Source organism: Leuciscus leuciscus (assembly GCF_965113295.1).
Source record: "Leuciscus leuciscus genome assembly, chromosome: 5".
Taxonomy (NCBI): Eukaryota; Metazoa; Chordata; class Actinopteri; order Cypriniformes; family Leuciscidae; genus Leuciscus; species Leuciscus leuciscus.
Window position 1 is genome coordinate 5,489,685 of NC_138729.1, and position 20,148 is coordinate 5,509,832.

The 20,148-nt window shown below is 36.5% G+C and overlaps 2 protein-coding genes across 3 annotated transcripts; both read left to right on the plus strand.

Moving 5' to 3' along the window:
• The first annotated feature begins 497 nt into the window (after positions 1-497).
• On the plus strand, positions 498-7,802 carry spag7 (sperm associated antigen 7). Its single transcript, XM_082171017.1, has 7 exons — positions 498-654; positions 1,164-1,231; positions 1,318-1,406; positions 2,305-2,389; positions 3,782-3,871; positions 4,400-4,556; positions 6,925-7,802. The coding sequence occupies exons 1-7, from the start codon at positions 525-527 to the stop codon at positions 7,041-7,043; spliced, it is 738 nt and encodes a 245-aa protein (XP_082027143.1). The 5' UTR covers positions 498-524; the 3' UTR covers positions 7,044-7,802.
• A 277-nt stretch (positions 7,803-8,079) lies between these two features.
• Positions 8,080-19,494, plus strand: rnf167 (ring finger protein 167). 2 transcript variants are annotated; one of them, XM_082170983.1, is made up of 11 exons: positions 8,080-8,340; positions 10,473-10,601; positions 10,803-10,883; positions 10,985-11,131; positions 11,313-11,400; positions 11,937-12,027; positions 12,926-12,952; positions 13,424-13,529; positions 13,986-14,079; positions 15,181-15,261; positions 16,395-19,494. In XM_082170983.1, exons 2-11 carry the CDS (start codon positions 10,512-10,514, stop codon positions 16,832-16,834), a joined length of 1,245 nt encoding a protein of 414 aa, XP_082027109.1. In that variant the 5' UTR covers positions 8,080-8,340; positions 10,473-10,511; the 3' UTR covers positions 16,835-19,494. The 2 variants fall into 2 exon arrangements, with proteins under 2 accessions (XP_082027109.1, XP_082027110.1); XM_082170984.1 differs by lacking the exon at positions 12,926-12,952.
• The last annotated feature ends 654 nt before the right edge of the window (positions 19,495-20,148 follow it).

Sequence of the window (20,148 nt, forward strand, 5' to 3'; positions counted from 1 at the left end):
CATTTGCTTGTTATGCAGAAACAACAAATTATACAATTTAACAAAACTAGTAAATTAAACAGCGCTGTTTTAAGTAACACTTCATTGGTAGACTTGAAAACATGTAGTTTATTCTTGCTTAATTTCTATACATGACATGCACCTAAAAACAAACAATTTTTTAAAATAAATATTCCATTTAGAAACATAATTAATAAAACCTTTAAAAATATACATATTTTAAACTGATAGTAAAGAGAGTCAATACGTGAATAAATGAGCAGAATAAACGAAATACTGTTTCTGAATGTGAATCATACAATTATCAAGAAACATAATATGCATAAAATCAAAAGCATTTTTGTAGTTTTTGCAAAAGTTCCTAAATGATAAAACCTATGAAGCAAGCATTTGTTCAACTATACAAAGACTATCGTACGCCTGGGTGTTTTTCTTTAGACCCATTCAGCCCATTTAGTTGGATTTAATGACGTCATTGTGAAATCCGCTGGTTGGACCACATTACCCAGAATGCAATTTCAAGAATGCAGCATGCAGCGAGTTTCCGGTCAGAATCAGACAGTCCAAAGATGGCGGACCTCCTGGGCTCGATCTTGAGCTCGATGGAAAAGCCTCCAACCGTTCACAACCAAGAAAGCCGACGGAAAGCGAGAGGTATAAAGTTTTAATTCTACAAATACACTTCCTTGTAGCTAAGAATGTGAAACCGAGAATGCTTGTAGATTTACAAGTGGAAATAAACAAATATCCGCGTGCCCTCTGCGACACTAACTCTGCAATAAATATAACCAATCACCGCCTGAGAAATAATATATGACCGTGCATACGTCATCTGTCGTTGAAAATCCTCTCGACGTCATATCTGGTTTGTTGATGCCTTTTGTGGTTGGTATTAAACTGTTTTATAAATAGGCCAGCCGCACATTTGCTTAAAAGCGTGTCTTAAAAACACGAATAATCTATTGCAATTCAACAATAATAGCTAAGCTTTAATAATATTACAGCCACAGCAATTTCATAAGCAATGTTGTAAATGTTAAATACAGTGTCTAATTGTTCACTAACATGCCAGTAATTTCACGGTGCACATACACGTGTTAAATAAGAAATATTTTTTGTAAATTTTATTGTATATTCTTATAATTTTTGTTGTTATTGTGCAGAACAAGCAGCCAGACTGAAGAAGCTCGAGGAGGATGAGAAGAGGAAAAAAACTGAGTTTAGGAGAAAGGTACTGCCTTTCTTTGTCTCACGTAAACAGGAGCCTATGACACCGTAAAGTTTTGTTTATGAAAATGAGTGTGATTTTTGCTTTAGATGGAGAAAGAGGTGTCTGACTTCATTCAGGACAGCAAACTGCAGAAGAAGAAATATAACCCGATGGGAAAGATCGAGAGAAGCATATTGTGAGTTCAACACAGTGTTATTTTAGTATCATTGAGATACTAATATTTTGAATTGGCTTTTATTTTAACATTTTTCAGTTTGCATTTAAAATTTAGTTGACATTTTAGTCATTTGTGTTTTTGTTATTATTATTATTTTAAATATTTAGTTTTTATACATTTTATTTAAATTTTATTTATTTTAGTACGTAAAATTAGTCGTTCTTAATACTTTATTTAATATTGCAATATTTATTATAAATTATTTATCTGTGCATATCGCAATTTATTTCCGATTCATGTGCCCTTGTAAATCTTTAATCAAAATATACGTCACAATAGGGAAGGAAAATACTATCACAACTTCTGTTTCATATTCTAAATGTAAAAGAGTCGACACCACAACTATAACCATAACGGCACAATATCGCTGGAATCACTTACAGAATGATTTTTCCCAACTGACCATGAAGGTGACTGACCATTAAACTGACCATTAAACCATAAAAACAATGACAGCCAATCAGAATCCATCATGCTTTACAGAACTTGAGCATTTAAAGCTGCAGACGAAAAAACTGCAGCTCGTGCTTAAAATAAACAGAATGATATCGTCCTTTAGACTGTTTTTTTTTTTTTTTATACATTTCTTAAACCATGATGAGGTCTTTTGCAAACTACATGCTTATAGAAGCGTATTTGCGGATACTTTAGATTATCAAATTCAATTTCAGGATTTGGGTAAAATTTTATGCCCTTCAGATCTTCTCAGAGACTATAACATTACCAGCTGTGATTAATATATGTTAAAATACATTTATTTTAAAAGCATTCTGCTATTCTAGTGTAATATTAAGAAACTATATGTTTTATGATTGGTGTACTGTACAGTTCATGCTAACGCCTCCCCTTCTCTCAGGCATGATGTGGCCGAGGTCGCAGGGCTGTCGTCCTTTTCCTTTGGTGAGGATGAAGAGAGCAGATACGTCATGCTGTTTAAAAAGGTACGTATTGAAGACAACTTTCTCTCCGGAGGATCTTTGTAAATATGTTTCCTTGTGTTTAGTAGACTGTACATCGACATTTTTTTATTCTGTTCGCACCAGTTATTATAGTTAACTGAAATGAAAACTTAAACCGTTAAAAAAAACTTTTTTGTTGCTTGAAATAAAATAAATGTTTACAAAAATAAAATAAATGTAAGTTTTTTACATATTTTATTTCATTTCAGCTCAATATTTCTCGTTTTCTTTGTTTAACTTGATGTGCAAAAATAACTAATACTAATAAAAACTATATAGACATTTAAAAAGTGGCAAATTCTAAACAAAATACAAATGGAAAATAAAACATTCTCACATTTATTTCAAAAAATTCTTCTTTTTTTTTCAAAGCGGCTTCATAGCGATAAACTGGAAAAACTGTACATTATGCAAAATCCATCAATTATGTAACAACTTAAATTTCAGCTGTAAAGCAGCTTTACAGAAGGAAATAGTGTCATTATCTAGTTCAAGTCAGTTCAACGTTGATTCAATTCACTTCAGTAATTGTGTTAATTTTGCAAAGTTTGTCAATTATGAAGCAAATATGATTCAGCTATAAAGCAGCTCTACAGAAGACAATAGTGCCGTCATCCAGCTCAATTTAGTTCAAGTGTTGTCCTCTGAATATTAACTGTCTTTTAAACCACAACTGACCAAGCCAAAAGGGACAGTGGTAAGGAACCAGAACTAATAACAATATATCGTGTCACAATATATCGCAATACAAAAATGCAACAATATGTATCGTGGATAGTGACAATATTTATTGTGTATAGTTCACCCAAAAATAAAAATTACTGTGTGAGAAAAAAATCTAGTTTTCAGAGTTTAAGTGTCAGCACTACATTAAACTGCTATATATAATGTATAATAATGCAATGGGGGATATTTTTGGGTCGTGATAATGCCAAATGTCTTATGGTACCAGTAAAAAGTGGCCAACATTATTTTAAATATATCTAGTCAGTGTTAGAGTGCACGCATATTCGTCTAAAATAATTCTGTATTTTCAGCTTCAGAATCATTCATATTTTTATTCTGGTGTCTCTATTATCCTGTGCATTGGGTTTACCAGAACCAAATCCAAGCCTATTCATTTACACACACAATGTAATACCAAATTTAGCATTTTAATCAACAGTATATTTTTTGTTAACCTTTTATCATATGTCTTGGTCTTGGAGTATCGCATCGTGATATGTATCGAATTGTGACGAGGGTATATCGTTACACCCCTAAAAACTACCTCAGGTGTGACAGTAGGGTAAAACAAAATAAATAAACTAAATTCGTCTCGATCCTAAATTAATGAACACTGTGTATTAATGCTTAGTGTGTTTGGTTTTGAAGGAGTTTGCACCATCAGATGAAGAACTGGAGGCTTATCGCAAAGGTGAGGAGTGGGACCCGCAGAAAGCTGAGGAGAGGCGTCGACTAAAGGTAAGAGGACGTCCATACAGGAGACTGTCTGTTAGGCTTCGTCACGGCCAGCTCGTTTCTGACCGTAACATCAAGAGGTTTACACACACAAACAAACGGTTTGCATTTCAAGCTTAGTTATTTTGAACAAAAATGATCTGTTACAGAAATATAACACAATGTCTAGGAATTTAAATAAAATAATAGTCCAATGGGGTAATAAATGTTGGGAAATAATAGACAAACTAAAATTGGAGCAAACGACTTCTCTGGAGAACTGTGTTGGGTAAATCAGTCCAAACATTTACACTCTCCACCCATCAATCATCCAATTAACAGTGACGTCACAGTCAGATGTTATACTGCCACCATCAGGTTGAGAATAAAAAGACGGGTCGTAACAGCTTCAAAGCGTCAGATAAGCTGAGAAAGTCATTTCATAATCTTATAGAGCTTTGTTATGAATTAATATTTCTGTTGGGGAAGTATCTGTCTAATTGGATATTCTGTATTTGACTACTTCTGTCTTATGTTTCCACTCTTCTTCAGGAAAAGGCAGCACTGGAGATGGAAGCAGCCAGTCACAGTGTGAAGAGGCCTGCGTCGCCCAACTCAAACTACAGAGACAAATACAGCCATCTGATAGGAACGTCTGCTGCTAAAGACGCCGCGCACACGCTGGAAGCCAACCAGGCATATGGCTGTGGTGTGTATATTTAAAGGATCTAAACACTTAGTAAAAACACTTTAAATCTATATCATGCAGCTCTGTGTCTAACGAGTGAAGTATTGCACATTTACACTTGAATTAGTTATCCCCTGGTAAATGTAATCCTGGGTTATCTTGCGTCACGTTTCACACTGCTCATGCTTTACCCGGGGTTAACAAGTAACCCTGGGTTATCTTGCGTCACGTTTCACACTGCTCATGCTTTACCTGGGGTTAACAAGTAACCCTGGGTTATGTTGCGTCACGTTTCACACTGCTCATGCTTTACCCGGGGTTAACAAGTACTGTAATCCTGGTCATAAGATGCTATTTCAGACTGTACACTCCTTAACCCCGGGTTAACATTCACTCTTGGCATATTTGTGGTGTCAGTTCACTGATTGGATGAAGGCAGCATGTGATATTGTTATAAAAAGACTCTAGAATTGTACATCCTCTATATATTGCTGACTATACCATCAAGTTTTTCCTGAATGGACTTTTCGTACTATAAAGGTAAACTAGAAAAAATGTTGCGCTCCAAATAGACAAGAAATCGCTTTGCTTCAGGTGCGTAGAGCCAAGGGAATACTTGAAAGGGAATACACAAAGTGCATGTGAATTAAAAACGGGTATACACGAGCAAGCAGACGTGTCAGCTCATTGCTATCTTCAGTGCTCCGTAAGCACTTTGTACTATAAAGGTATGAATAAAACTCTCTTTTTCAATGCAGTTGATGCATTTTCCGTCACCATTTGACACGCAAACGCCGAAACTACTGTTTATACAACACTGTGTTTCTGTGACCGCCCAAAGCACGTAATATGAGGCACATAGAGATGCAAATAAGCCGTTTAAACTGCACGCGTCAAAACAAGTGAACATTCATTCACTTTTCCTGTTCTCGACAGACTCGAGTGTGGATTACGTCAGAAACTGAAGTCCAGTGTAGACAGCATCAGTCATTATAATGGGTTTTATTTGCTTTTGACGCAACGCTCACATCCAGTGTAGATAAAGGCTGTGTTTACACTTGGCATTAACGTGCAACCTGTATCCGGATGTTGTCCACATACACATTGAAAAGACAAGTGTAAACGCGCTTCTGATTGGAATGTTATCCGATCAGCGTGTCCAGGTTCGGAGGTAGTCGAGGACGCATTGTGATCGGATCTCTGTGTAATGTAAACGCAATCCAGCCATCGTGTCTGCACTCACAGGTGGACGTCACACAAACCCCACCGTGTCCTGATTGGCTTATGATCCGATCTGCTTGATCGGATCACGGTGATTGCATGTTAATGCCAAGTGTAAACGAAAGCCAAAGTCTCAGTTGTTAAGCGACTGAATGCCAGTGGGCAGGGCCTGTGGTGTGATGATGTGGTGTGATTCATTGATGTCTTGCTCTGGAGGCGGTCATATGCAGATGTATTTGCCTGTGTGATGTCAGCGGTCACACAATATCAAAACGAGCCGGTTTTGGAGCTTGATTAAATAAATGCTTTGTTTATACAGTAATGAGGAGGATGTTTTGAGCTATGAAACTTGCAGGAAGTTTTAATGGTACAAAGACCATTATGTGTCAAAAAATCCATACAAGTTTGATTTCTCATGTCATGACCCCTTTAAATATAGAAACCGGACAGCTTTTTAACACATGGGGTAGCGAGTGACGTAAAATCTTCAAAAATCCTTCAGAGTCAATTACAAGTGGTCATAGGAGATGCACGTTACTGCCAGGTAGAAACATGGGTAACACGTTAGTTTAGGGTCCAGTTCTCACTATTAACTAGCTGCGTATTAGCATGCATATTACTAGGATATTGGCTGTAGTACTTGTAAAGCACATATTATGCATGACCATATTCCACATTACTAATCCTACCCAATACCTAAACTTAACCACTAACTTACTAACTATTAATAAGCATTAATGAGGAGTCTATTGAGCCAAAAGTCTTAGTTAATATTGAGAATTGGACCCTAATCTAAAGTGTGACCAGAAACATGTAACCGACTCACCTGGCCTCTTGTCATGAGATCACAACACTGGTTGTTTACCAGACGTAAACGGCATATACAATAATTAGCAAATTTCCTGAATCAAATAAAGTAAATCAATTTTGGTTTAAATTCCCGACTCATTGAAGAAACTATTTCTGAAAAACCCTAATTATATTTGGAAAGTACATAGGAGCGCTACAGTGTCGTTTGTAATGTAAGAATGACAAACTAGTGTCAGTAAGTTTGTAATTGTAGTTTGTGCAAACTAATTCAAATTAAATAGCCCAGAGTGATTTCTGTCCTACATGCCTTTGCCTTGATTTTTTTTTTTACCATGTGTGTTTACTCTCATTGTTCCAGTTCCCGTGGCCAATAAGAGAGACACTCGCTCCATTGAGGAAGCCATGAACGAGATCCGAGCCAAAAAAAGGCAGAAGAAAGGCGAGGAAGAAGGAGCTGGCAGCGGCAGCGGTGTGTGAGAGCCGTGTGTGTGTGTGTGTTTATATGATCAGCTGGGTGATAGAACAGTATTTTACTCCTATGACAATGTTTTACATGAACAGCAGGGTTTGGTAAAGATGAATTTATGCACATAAAGGCAGTCCAGAACTGCCACAGTATAAGCGCACTGTTCAAAAATGCTTTGAACTCTATATTACTGTCCCAAATAATGTGTTTTTAAAGGTCATTATTAGAATAAACAGAAACATGTTTATTATAGCAAATCCCTGTGTATTTTGGCATGGTGATCTCTATAAGCTCTATTTAATATGTTATCTGTTAAAACACATATGGTTTTATTATAGTTTTCATTTTCATTTCCATTGATTAAAACAGTCATATTTATTGCCTTGACATAACTGGTAGTTTTGACTCCATGGATATTTTAATCGTGTTTATTTTAAGTCATGAAACAGCATGTAGTAGTTGTTTCTCGTAACTGTTCTTTTGGTTTGTTTTAAATAAATTTGGTTAAGGATATGTTTTAAGTGTACATTGTGTCTTTTATATACAGGTGTTGAATTCTGTCTGTTTGCATTGAGCTCTAATAAGCATATATGTATCTCATCTCATCTGTATCTAACATATTTTGTCCATTTACACTGGCTAATCATCATTCTGGGTCATGGACCATGACTAGATGGATCAAATATGATGCTAAATTGTATTTTAGCCTACTGTGATGACATAAAAGCATTTCAAAATAAAGATTCAGAATCAGTTGTGCTAAAGGCAAATCGTATTCTCCTCGTCTTTACTGACTGATGGTTTACCCTTTATTTACCCTTCAAAAAAATCTTGCATATACCCCATGAAGTGTAAATTTCCTGGTTATTTATAATATGTACTAAAATTTTAAACCCTTGCCCTATTTAAAATTTTTAGTACGATTAAAAAAAACAAAAACATTTAACATGATTTAATTATTTTGCCACTGCACTTCCTTCATGAATCCCCAGGTGGATCCGCGCACCCTCATTTGAAATCTCAGTCACCGATATCGCGATACTTGCAGTTCTCGCACTTCCTGTTGGCCTTGCAGAATTGTAAACAAACGTGAGATCGTAGTTCCACGAAGGGTCGAATCAGCCAAGCATCCAGAGAAACCGATACAAATCAATGAGCTATGAGCTTCGAGAAGGATCTTTTGGAAGAATAAGCGCCGTGTCACAACGATTACAGCTGAATCAAAGCAACGACGCGAGTGGAAGACGAAGTTAGCTGTCCGCTAAGGAATACGAGTGATTAGCCAGCTAGCTGGCAGTCGCTTGTACAGTGAGTACACAATTACAAACTTACTGACACTCTGTCATTCTTACATTACAAACGACACTGTAGCGCTCCTATGTACTTTCCAAATATAATTTGTTTTTTTCAGAAATAGTTTCTTCAATGAGTCGGGAAGTAACGCTAGCTTCCTCCAAGTCGAGGGATGATCGATTCATGACGCAATTATCATATTTCGTACATTATCATAGTTACCAGAGGGGAATTTGGAGATTTTATTTTAGTCCCGGGTTGATGTCTGTGCGTGTCAGTTAAAGGACTCACGGGTTGTAATTGTTGATTATACAATCTGTGTTGTATACAGCGATACAGTCTGTTAAAACATTACTCGTTTTACTGACTTATGCGACAAACAGCTATTTAGTTTTACTATTCCCCATAATATTCTAGGGCTTGGCAATAAAATGCGTAAAGCAAGTCACATGTCACGTCTTGAACTCAGCAGTCAACAACACTAACAGAGAAATCAGGCCATGGGATTGTAAGCAATAAGCATTAGGAGATTAACGCTATTTTAAGTGGAATAATGTTGATGATTAAATAGCAAACTGATGTTAAATCTTCAATGAATAATAAATTCCACTACTATTAATTGGCTGTTGACAATAATTGCCAAATGGCTGAATGGTAGGCGATTAATCGCTCTTGTTGAGTGTATTTAGTGACAACATTCACAGACTGAGTGAAGCAGAATCACATCTGAAAAACTGTATGCCTGGTTTCTTGTTTAATCAGAAAACAACACAAATATACCATTTGCTAATCTAGAAAGACTGCTCTTCTAAACATGTTGGGTGACTCTCAGGCACACCTTGCAGACATGTCTTATCTACTGTTTTTTATTGATCTGAAATGAATGCTTTTGTTGTGGGTTTTCACCAATAGATGTTTATGAATTAACCCCATTAAAAGTAGATCTTTACATTGGCATTGACAAACCTATGTTATTGAGAGATTAGTCTTAAGTTTATAGGCTAGTTTCTGTATGTCCAGAATAGCCTTATTCTTCCCGTAGTTGGTTTCACTTCCCGTGACTCATCTAAACAGCAGCTTTCTTAACACTTGAAATTGCTGAGTGTGCTCAGTGTGTTTTACAGCTGAGTAGAGTGTAATTCTCCAAATGTTCAAACTTTTTTTGAAGCCCTTAAAAGCCCTTGATAATCACTTTTCATTACATTTAAGTAATTGAAGATGTCTGGTACATGTTGTGTTCTTAAATGCAGGTTAAAGTGACCCAAAGTCAGAGCAGATGCAGAGATGGAGTTTGTGTTGAGCAGCGTTTACTGCCAATCGAGACGCTGCAAACACTGGCGTATAATGAGCTGCTCATGTGGAAATGAACAGTGCCGCTCTTCACTCTGAAACATCCAGTGCATTTATTTATTTAAACCTCAACCTTTGCAGTTTAATAATCGCACTTAGACATATTGCATTTTATTTATTTTTCTAGTTTAGCATGCTGTTTGAATATGAATAGGAAACTATTTAAAAGTGGGAAACTGTTTTTGTCAGAACTTTAATGTCGGCATGAAATGAAAATCTATTTTGTAAATGTGTGTTATATATCGTATTGTGAATAATTAATCTGTGCATGTTTTCATTTAAACAAAACGTATTTATTTTTTTAAATGATAATGTATAATCAAAATGTCCCAACTCCTCCTCCTCTCTGTGCTGTCATTTAGCACATTTAGTCCACTAAACTCCATCTTTTTGTGTGTGTGTGTCCGGTAATCCGTTCCGCTCGGATGTACATCAGAAAATCGAAGAAAAGTTCAGTTTCATCAGCGACTTTAAAAGCTCATTAGTGAGTCGCTGCAGTAATATAAATCAAACAGATAAAATCATTCATAGTTCCATTCATGTTATTATTAGCACAGATCAGGCACTTACAAAACTGCTGATAGTCACGACTTCATCCTGAGGGGAGAAATGCTTTATTATTTGATATTGAGGTGATATGTGCTTTCTTAGAAGTCAACATTTATTTTATAGTGTAAAGCTATATAAAAAGTGATGTGTATTTAAGAAATTGAACTGTTTCATACTTTTCTTTGTCTGATTTCTTTAGACATTGGTAATTGATGTTAAAGTTTGTAAACTCCTGAATCTATATGCAGGTCTTCATCGCCCCTCATCAGGGCCCAGCCTAATTCAGGATGGTGTGTGTGGGGACGCGACTGGGCGTCTCGGTCCTCGTCTTATGCTTCACTCTGGCACCCTCTCCTGGTCAGGCATATATATATGCTGTAAGTGTCTGTTTTCAGAATTATTAAGGCTGTTATTGGTTTTATAGACATTTTACAGTACATTTTGAGTATTTGGTTGCATGAAATCTACACGCTTCACCATTTTACAATCAATATTAATTGAATAATGTGGGTTGTTTGATTGCTCTATAATGTCTTTATACTGCATTTGCTAATGGACTCTTATTTTATTCCATGCAGCATTACAGTAACATGACCTCCATGCTGTTTGAAGATCTGCCTTCTCTCTTTGGCTTTCCCCTGCCAAAAGATGGACTCATGGTAATGAATCCCTGCTTCTGGACTTTTAGTTTTACCCAGTAACTAACTAATGTAACTGCATTAGCGTGACTGACTTCTCTCTCTCTCTCTCTCTCCTCCAGGGTGTGCTGGTTGAAGCTCGTCCTCAGAACGCTTGCACACCTATAGATCCTCCTCCAGTTTCTCCCACACCCTCAGATCCCACTACAAACAGCACTACAAAATACATTGTCCTCATTCGACGCTATGACTGTAACTTTGATATAAAGGTTAATGCACAGCAAGTCTATTCTAATTAATAAAAAGTATATTGTTTAAAATGTACATAAGTGCTAATTATATTGCAGACTGATTTGGCCAAAGAAATGTCATGCATGCACACTTTGATTAGTCGATAATAACAGAAAAAGTAAGCATTATTGTGTATGTTTTGTTTTTTGGGTCTTATAGGTGCTCCATGCACAGCAGGCCGGTTACAGTGCAGCCATAGTTCACAACATGTTCTCTAATTCACTTCTCAGTATGGGATCCAGCAATGGTGAGATTGACACACACACACAGACACACACACGCACACGTACTGCTTGTATTGAACAATTATTGGAAATAAACTCTTTTCTGTGCTGAGTGTGGGTGAAATGTTATCTAGAATACTACACTCTTATTGTTGGCTGAAAATCAGATTAGACATCTTTGTAACATTTTATTTTCGATTGTCCACTTGAGACATTTTACAAACTATAAGTAACTTTGCAACTACATGTCAACTAGCAGAGTATTAACACTTTATTTTGATTCTCCTCAACAGACATTATACTGACTAGTATATACTAACTTGGCAAGTAACCCTAACCTACTAATACTCTTAATGAGAGTTAGTTGACATGTAGTTGCAAAGTGACTTATTGTTAGTAGAATGTCAAAAGTGTAACTGAAACATTTTTAATAAATGAACATATAAGTGGTGGCGGACATATAAAATGACCGGTGTTTGAAGACATGGTCATGGTTTGAGACATTTGTTTGTGAGACACATACTTTATCATCCTCGCAATCTGTTTTGTTTCTTTTTAGACACCATCGCAAATGACATCGAGATTCCCTCTGTGTTTACAAGCTACTATGCCTCTCAAATACTCCGCAGCTTTATCATTCCAGAGAAAGGGTGAGAATAAAACAGGCTACACACACTCTTAATACACATACGTAAATACAACCAGTCATTTGGACACACCTACTCCTTTATGATTATTATTATTCCTGTACTTTGTGTAATATTAAGTGACAAAAGCTATGAAATGACAAAAATGGACGTGTGCAGGGCACTTACTTTTTTTCCCCGATTAAGCAAGTGTGCTCCTAATTTGAAAAATTTAGGAGCACATAAAAAAACTTTAGGGGCACAATGAAAATATATTAAATCATTTGTTTTTCCTTAATATAGGGATACAAGGAGAACTTTACAAAATGGTTTAATTTATTTGAATACAAAAAGTACACTAGTCTTACTGATATTTTTTGCTTCAAATTGTATTTAATAATTATGGAATTCTGTGTACTCTTAACATTCAGTTAAATGTCAGATACAGTTTATTCTGTTACCGAAATACCAATAATAACCAGAAAAAAATATTTTCTGCATAATGTGGGACTTTTATTAAAAACAAGTCCAAAATACACAGGGACTCTTATTTTGAAATGTCTTTATTACTTTCATGATCATTCAAACATATGAGTGAGAGAAAATATGCTCTTACAAGTATCTGAAACATTACAAAACAAACACCATAAAGTAAACATTGTAATATATACATATAATGAATACATAATTCACAATTCCATTCATTATGAATACATAATATGAATGCATAATTCATCAATAGTAGATCATAAGCAATCACTTGGCTCAAATGCACAGTGTTCATTGATTGCAAACTGCTCTAAAACCACAAACCTGCAACATTTTTACTTTGAAAGTGCAGATCTCACTTTTTTTAATGTAATCATCGCTTTTTAAATTATTAATAATCACATTAAATTGTTTCACAATTCCTGTTTTCCAGCCCCAAAATGACCTCTTCAAATGAGAAGTAAGACTTTTGTTACACCATTTAAGATACTAAAAACTGCATTTTTAAAGACCCGCAGGAATCTGCTTTTTATGTACTCCTAAATACATTTTATAGTTCGCACACATCTATTTTTAGTTGCAAATGCGAGTGAAATGCCTGCACTGTTCAGCCCTGGTGTGGTAATTATATAGCGACTGTCAACAAATAAATAAATAAAAACTCTTTGGGTAGTTTACAGTATAAGAGAAGTTCCAGTGAAAAGGGCTTGTAGTTTGCTTTTCTTTAACTATAATCTCCAAGTCATCCACTTATTAAGAAGAAGAAAAAACAATAATGAGCATCACAATGATGTCCAGATTTCCAAGTGGTAAACACACACGTTTTGAATGACTTTATTCAGCTTGCCCGCCTCAGGGGCATAGGTTGTTCATGTATGTTAGTGTGTGTGTGTGTGTGTGTAACTTTTGTTGCTGACCCACTTTGCTGCAGGGCCTTTGTGATTCTGAAGCCCGAGTTCTCCTTTCCTCTGTCCTACTATCTCATCCCCTTCACTGGAGTCGTCGGCATGATCATCATTGTAATGGTCGTCATACTGGTCAGTGACTTCTTTATTAACCACTAAATTTGTACTAGAATCATGCATGGAAGTACAGGTGTCTGTAATTACTATTCTAATGATGATATGATATGCTGTGTATATTCTTACACTAGTATTTTTATATTAGGAAAGTCACATAGAATGAACATTGTCAACTCGTCTAACCCATATTTTTTTTTTTCTTCTAATGGAACACAAAAAGAGAAGATTTACTAGTGGACTAGATGTTTTCAATTACAGTGAAGGGGGATTGCAGCTTTTAGGCTTTAAAAAGTATGAAAAAAATTTAAAGCATAGTTTTTCTTTCTACTGTTTGGAATAGTTTCTCATCCGAAGTGCCTTTATGATGGCAAAAAATGTTGTCTAGGTCGGCAGCTGTGTAGGATTTGTAAAAAGAGCCGATGATACGTTCATTGGTGGGTGATAATGTGTTTTTTCTTCTCACTGGTCCAGGTTGTGCGGTGCGTTCAGCACAGGAAGAGACTCCGGAAAAACAGACTCTCCAAAGAGCAGCTGAAGAAAATCCCCACTCACAAGTTTGCTAAAGGTGAGCAAAAGAGAGTTTGTTAAAGGGGTGGTTGATTATGATTTCACTCTTCTAACTTTAGTTAGTGTGTAATGTTGCTGTTTGAGCATAAACAACATCTGTAAAGTTACGACACTCGAAGTTCAAAGCAAAGAGAGATATTTTCTTTGAAAGAAAATGCTTTTTAAGGACTACAACAAACGGCTGGTAGAGACTACACCACATTCCTCCCGGGTTAGTGACATCCCCAACCCTAGAATTTACATAAACCCCGCCCCCGGAACACGATTTATAGATTATCAAGACAGAATATGCTAATCAATGACTAGAAGATAACTACACATCAGCTACAGAAATTCACCAACTAACCATTCAGAAATGTTGTCTACATGTTGTCACTTCTTCTCGAGTCTCTCCATCATTTTCTGACTCCGGTTTGAACATAAAAGGCTAAATGTTTTTTACATTTTCAGTGCATGTTTGTGTGAGTGCAAGCTGTTGAAGCTCCGCCCCCTGTGCCGGGAGAAGCAGCTCTTTTGCATTTAAAGGAACAGACACAAAACGAGGCGTTTTTGCGCACCCTCAAAAAGTGACAATTTTAACATGCCATATAAAAATATCTTTGAGGTATTTTGAGCTTAGACTTTACACACACACTCTGGGGACATCAGAGATTTATTTTACATCTTATGAAAAGGGCATTGTACCACCCCTTTATTAGTATGGGGTCAATGCGATATAAGCTCTATGGACCACATCTGTAGGATGCTTTTTATGAAATGGTTTTGCCTCCGCCAACAAAAACACTTTTACTGTAATGCACAATTTTTACTGACGGTCAAGTTCAAAATATGGTCAGGTTTGCAAACCAAACGTGAGTTGGAGTCTAAGAAAAATTCCATAAAATAGCTAAAGAAATGTCACGAATGATCAAAGTTCAGCTATTTCCTCCCCCATAAAATCATGTTTGGCTGCTCTAAAGATGCACTGAAATCTCATATGTAGGAGTTTGCACCACACACTCGAACAAAGAAAACTCACCGATCACTGATGGGTTCTGATAGCGAGCGTGATTGTTCTACTGGAACATCTAACACTTCAATAATGCCATATTTTTCTCAGGTGACGAGTATGATGTGTGCGCGATTTGCCTAGATGAATATGAAGAGGGAGATAAGCTGAGAGTGCTGCCGTGTTCACATGGTAAGTGAGCTGCTCCATCATCTGTGTGAGCAATGTGTGTGTGTTTTAGTGTGTTGTCTTTATCCTTTCTCTCTAATAAGCATATCTAAAGTATGGATTTTGAAGTTAAAGTGAAAGTAATTATATGTTTCAGTTCAGTTTGTATCACAGATTAAAATTATTTTGTGGTGAAGTAAAAACTACAGAAAAAAACTATGTAATTTAACTAAGTAAATTCTATATTAGTACTAAATTCAAACGTGTAGAAATGAAAGCGTAAATATCAACGTAATAAAATTAAGTAAAATTACTCAACTTTTCTGATACTGGTGTTCCCATCATGCACTGGACCTTGAATAATTAATGAGGTTGATTTTTCACTGTTTTATCATTGCTTTTGATGTTAGGATTAGTAACTTGCCATTTTGTGACATTTGAACAAACAAAAACGATCCATCAAATGTTACAGTCATTGTGTATTGTCTACCAAGTATTGAGGTCTCTACGTTCACATTACGCAACGCATATCTTCTGATATCTGGTGTCTCACACAATATCTATTTTATTTATTACTTGGATTGTTTCTAAGTAAAGCATACACTTTAAACGTGTGGTTTAATTCAATGTTATATTGTCTGAGTGAAATGTATTGCAATGGAAACTTCAACTAAATAGATATTGCTCAACCTTTTACTAGCCAAGTTACTTTCACTTAATTTAGTTAAGTAGAGTTTACTTAATTCCAAATGTGAAAATTACTTAAAAAATATTCATGCAAAAACTTGCCAAAGAAAAATTAAGTACATTTAACTTATTGTTTTTTTCAGTGTAGTATAATAAAAATATAGTACATAATAAAAACCTTATTTAAAGCAAAAATAACTATATCGTGATATATGTATATATATATATATATACACATGTATCATTATCGTGAAATAAAATTACTCATATCGTGATGTAAGATTTTGGTCATGTCCCCGAGTGGCTGTGCGTCTGGCTTGAATTTGGTACAGCAAGGGAGGAAATGAGATTCATTGTTTTCCACACATATGCAGAAAACAGCGAAATTACATGCGTATTCTTTTTCTAGAGTTAATTTTTGTCCCTGTTCAGAATTCCATAACATGATTATTTTTGCTTCCATCATTCAGCTTACCACTGCAAGTGTGTGGACCCCTGGCTCACCCTGACCAAGAAAACCTGCCCAGTGTGCAAGCAGCGCGTGACCCGTCCCAACCCAGAATACTCGGAGTCTTCAGATTCGGAGGAAGAGGCCGGGCCGCGCGAGGCTGACGGGGAAGAGGAAGGAGCGCTCAGTGAGGCTGATTCTGAACGCACCCCTCTCCTCCGTTCATCCAACCCCGCGTCTCCTGCCTCCTCCAGCCCGCCTCCCAACTACTCCTCCACGGTGACGTCCGCCGAAGCCGCGGCTACGGTCACAACCTCCGCTCAGTGCTTGCCACACACACCGCAGCACGACGAGTACTGCACACCCGTAGAGGACTCGGATGAAGGTACTGATGATGAGGAGGGTCACCCCTCGGATAACGATACCACAGAGCTCATTGGACGCGGCGCTCTTCGAGTCTGATTAAAAACGACCCCTTTATCTCGGTCACTTTGGTTGTTATAGGGATCTGGTTTCTCTGATGTATATCACAGAGGTGGATTTTTACACCCCGTATTTTGAGATGCATTTTGCCGCTGTCCAGTCCCACTGAGATTACACGTCCATCCCACTTTTAGTTATAGCTAGTGCATCCAACACTAAACGGCATATGTGCAACATTTTACAGTGACAAAAAAATACAGATTGGTGTGGCTCACAAAATCATTTGCTCTCCTAAAATGTCCAAATCACAGTTAAAGGTCATGTAAAAACTATTCGAGGTTAATCAAACCGTTTCTTAACAAAGTAGTCCATCCTTAGATGAATTGAAACGCATCATTTACTCACCTTCATGTCATTCCAAACACACATGAATTTCTTCCGGGTTTTTTTGCACTACACGCTTTTTATTTTATCGGCACCTATTTCAGGTTTTGGAGTCTCTACTAATGAGCTGAGTAGGGAAACATGCGAAACACTTCTACAAGACAAAACAAAAACCTGTCAAACCTAGATATATTTGAAGCCTGAATATGCGAAAGTCTAAGATTACAGATGTTATAGCTGTGGTGCGGGGGCAGATTAGCAGTCATTGATGTTTAAGGACTAGTTCATCCAAAAATGAAAACTCTGTCATCAATTACTCGCCTTCATGTCATTCCAAACCCATAACACAAATTAAGATCTTTTTAGTATTCTCTCATCCTCCCTTCTATTGAACCAAAACTTTCATGCATTGCAGCAAAAAGATATTGTGAACATAATCCATATGAATTGAGTGGTTTAATCCAAGTCTTCTGTCGAGAAACGATCACTTTATATGATGAACAGATTAAATTAAGGCTTTTATTCAGATATAAATGTAGATTGATGCACATACATAGAGCACAGCACGTCAAATATGGGGAACAAAAACAAAATATGATACTTGATTGACACGCAAGCATCATGTAGTAATGTTGAGTTTTGTTTACCATATTTGATGTGCTTTATGTATGTGTTGATCAATGTTTAATGAGTGAAAATCTGTTCATCATGTATAACGATCTTGGATTAAACCTCTTTATTCATGTGGATTGCTTTTACAATCGTCAGTTTTGGTGTTACAGACTTTAAGTGGAGGGACAGAAATCTTTCATTCATGTGTTTCAAAGATGAACGAAAGTATTACGGGTTTGGAACGATGCGAGGGTGAGTATATTAATAACAGAATTAATGTTTGGGTGAACTATGCTTTTAAACTCTGCTGTGTTCCACGTACAATGCTGTCACATGGCTTCACAAGATATAGAATATAGCACATTATTATTATTATGGTTTTTAATTGCGATTTATTGTCTTTTGATAGCTTTTGTCAGCTTATGAAAAAGAGCATCCTCCTTATTCTGTTAAATTTCTCCGTTTCGCTGAAGAAAAAACCTCAAACTTGAGGGTGAGTAAATAAACTATTCCTGTAAGTCGGTGATTCTGGTCACCATTTATGTGCAATACGGACAGGCTGCCAGTTTGTAAATGAATACTAATAACTTATTTAAACCTACAGAGGTCGCACAGAAATTATTGCAGACTTCTGAATTAGCGTCTTTGATAAGTAAATCCTTTTATGTTATTTTTAGTAAACACCTGCATTGATCAAAGAGATTAAATCAAACCATTCTCACAGGATTCACTTTTTAGACTGTGATGATTTAGAATTTGTTTGGTGTGTTATTACAACAACAACATCCTTTATAATCGGTCATTTTTTTGTTATTTTCAATACATAAACTGACTTTCTGAAGCAGTTCATTGCAGATCTCTCTCTCTCTCTCTCTCTCTCTCTCTCTCTCTGTTGTCTCTCTCTCTCTCTCTCTCTCTGTCTCTCTCTCTGTCTCTCTCTTGCTCTCTCTCTCTCTCTCTCTCTCTCTTGCTCTCTCTCTCTCTCTCTCTCTCTGTCTCTCTCGCTCTCTCTCTCTCTCGCTCTCTCACTCGCTCTCTCTCTCTCTCTCTCTCTCTCTCTCCATAATGTAAAGGCATTATTCTCTCTCATATAGAAAGATTGTAGTTGAAAGAGTTGTATTATTGTTATTGATGCAAGCTAAATGGACTCTTCTTTGTTTAATATAGACATTTACCATTTAAATGCTGGCTTCTGTTTCAGATTTAAATTTACTTTGATCATGGCTGACAGTGAGTGTATAGACATAATGGCAATGTTTATTACCTTTTCCTCTTAGATTACATCTTTCATCTCAAATGAATAAGAAGCTGTGTTGTCTATACTAAATAAACATGTGCCTACTTCAAATTTTCATCTGTAAATGTAACGCCATCCCATCTCTTCCTCTAAATCACTAATCAAGTCACATGTCTGTTTTTCTTTCCCGAGTTTTATCATTGTGATTTTAGTTACAGTTCTTGGACATCACAAGCATTCAGATATACTTGTGTCTCCTTTTTAAAATACAAAGCAAATAACACTATAAAGAATCGTAAGGTTTGCACCTGTAATATGCCGGATCTGTAGCTTTTATTATTATTTCTACTCCATATATAAGTTTGGGTCGTGTCTGCGTAGTGCTGCATTCTAATTGACTTTACAGAAGATTTATTTAGGACTGTAACATTGCTTAATTTTGTGCCATAAAAACAATTTTACTATTTCCTGAGTCAAATCTTATATTATGAACATCATTGAAAGGTTCAACAAATGCCATTAAAAGTCTTGATTCTGTATAGTTTAACACAGTTGAGTAATATATGCGACTTTATGCAAATATCAAGTGAAAAAACGCGGCCGGCAGCCAATCGCTGTGCGGTTCACGTGTTCACGTCTGTCTCGAGCATTTAATAAAAAGGATGCCGGTGGGCGGGGCCTATAGTGTGATGATGTAAGACTATTCGCCATGTTCACACTAAACGATTTTGGCCGTCTGCGATTAAATTTTGTGAATCCTAAAAGATTCCTTTGATCCTGGGCCATAATCTGAAGTCTTTGATCGTTAGTTTGACGTGTTCTCCGACAGCTGATTAATGATCATTGTGATCAAATTTGACCTCTTACGAAATTCTGTCAGTGTGACCTCCTACAACAACCATCAAATAGGAAACCAATAGGAGCGCAGAACCCGATGACACAGTTATTGCGACATCAATAAACCACGGCTGCATCCGAAATCGCACACTTCCCTACTATATAGTATGCGAAGACAGTATGTGACAAATGAAGTATGGCTGAATTCACAGTCCTCGTAAAAGAGAAGGGGAAAAAGTACCCGGATGACCTACAGGTGAGATTCTGGAGTGTGCATCCGATG

What these genes read in the sequence shown, in the direction of transcription:
- spag7 (XM_082171017.1), top strand. Translation starts at nt 525, where the DNA reads ATGCAGCATGCAGCGAGTTTCCGGTCAGAATCAGACAGTCCAAAGATG. An exon ending in ACGTCATGCTGTTTAAAAAG is followed by an intron (nt 2,390 to 3,781) that starts GTACGTATTGAA and finishes TTGGTTTTGAAG; the next exon opens with GAGTTTGCACCATCAGATGA. An exon ending in CAACCAGGCATATGGCTGTG is followed by an intron (nt 4,557 to 6,924) that starts GTGTGTATATTT and finishes TCATTGTTCCAG; the next exon opens with TTCCCGTGGCCAATAAGAGA.
- rnf167 (XM_082170983.1), top strand. Translation starts at nt 10,512, where the DNA reads ATGGTGTGTGTGGGGACGCGACTGGGCGTCTCGGTCCTCGTCTTATGC. An exon ending in ACTGTAACTTTGATATAAAG is followed by an intron (nt 11,132 to 11,312) that starts GTTAATGCACAG and finishes TGGGTCTTATAG; the next exon opens with GTGCTCCATGCACAGCAGGC. An exon ending in CACTCACAAGTTTGCTAAAG is followed by an intron (nt 14,080 to 15,180) that starts GTGAGCAAAAGA and finishes TATTTTTCTCAG; the next exon opens with GTGACGAGTATGATGTGTGC.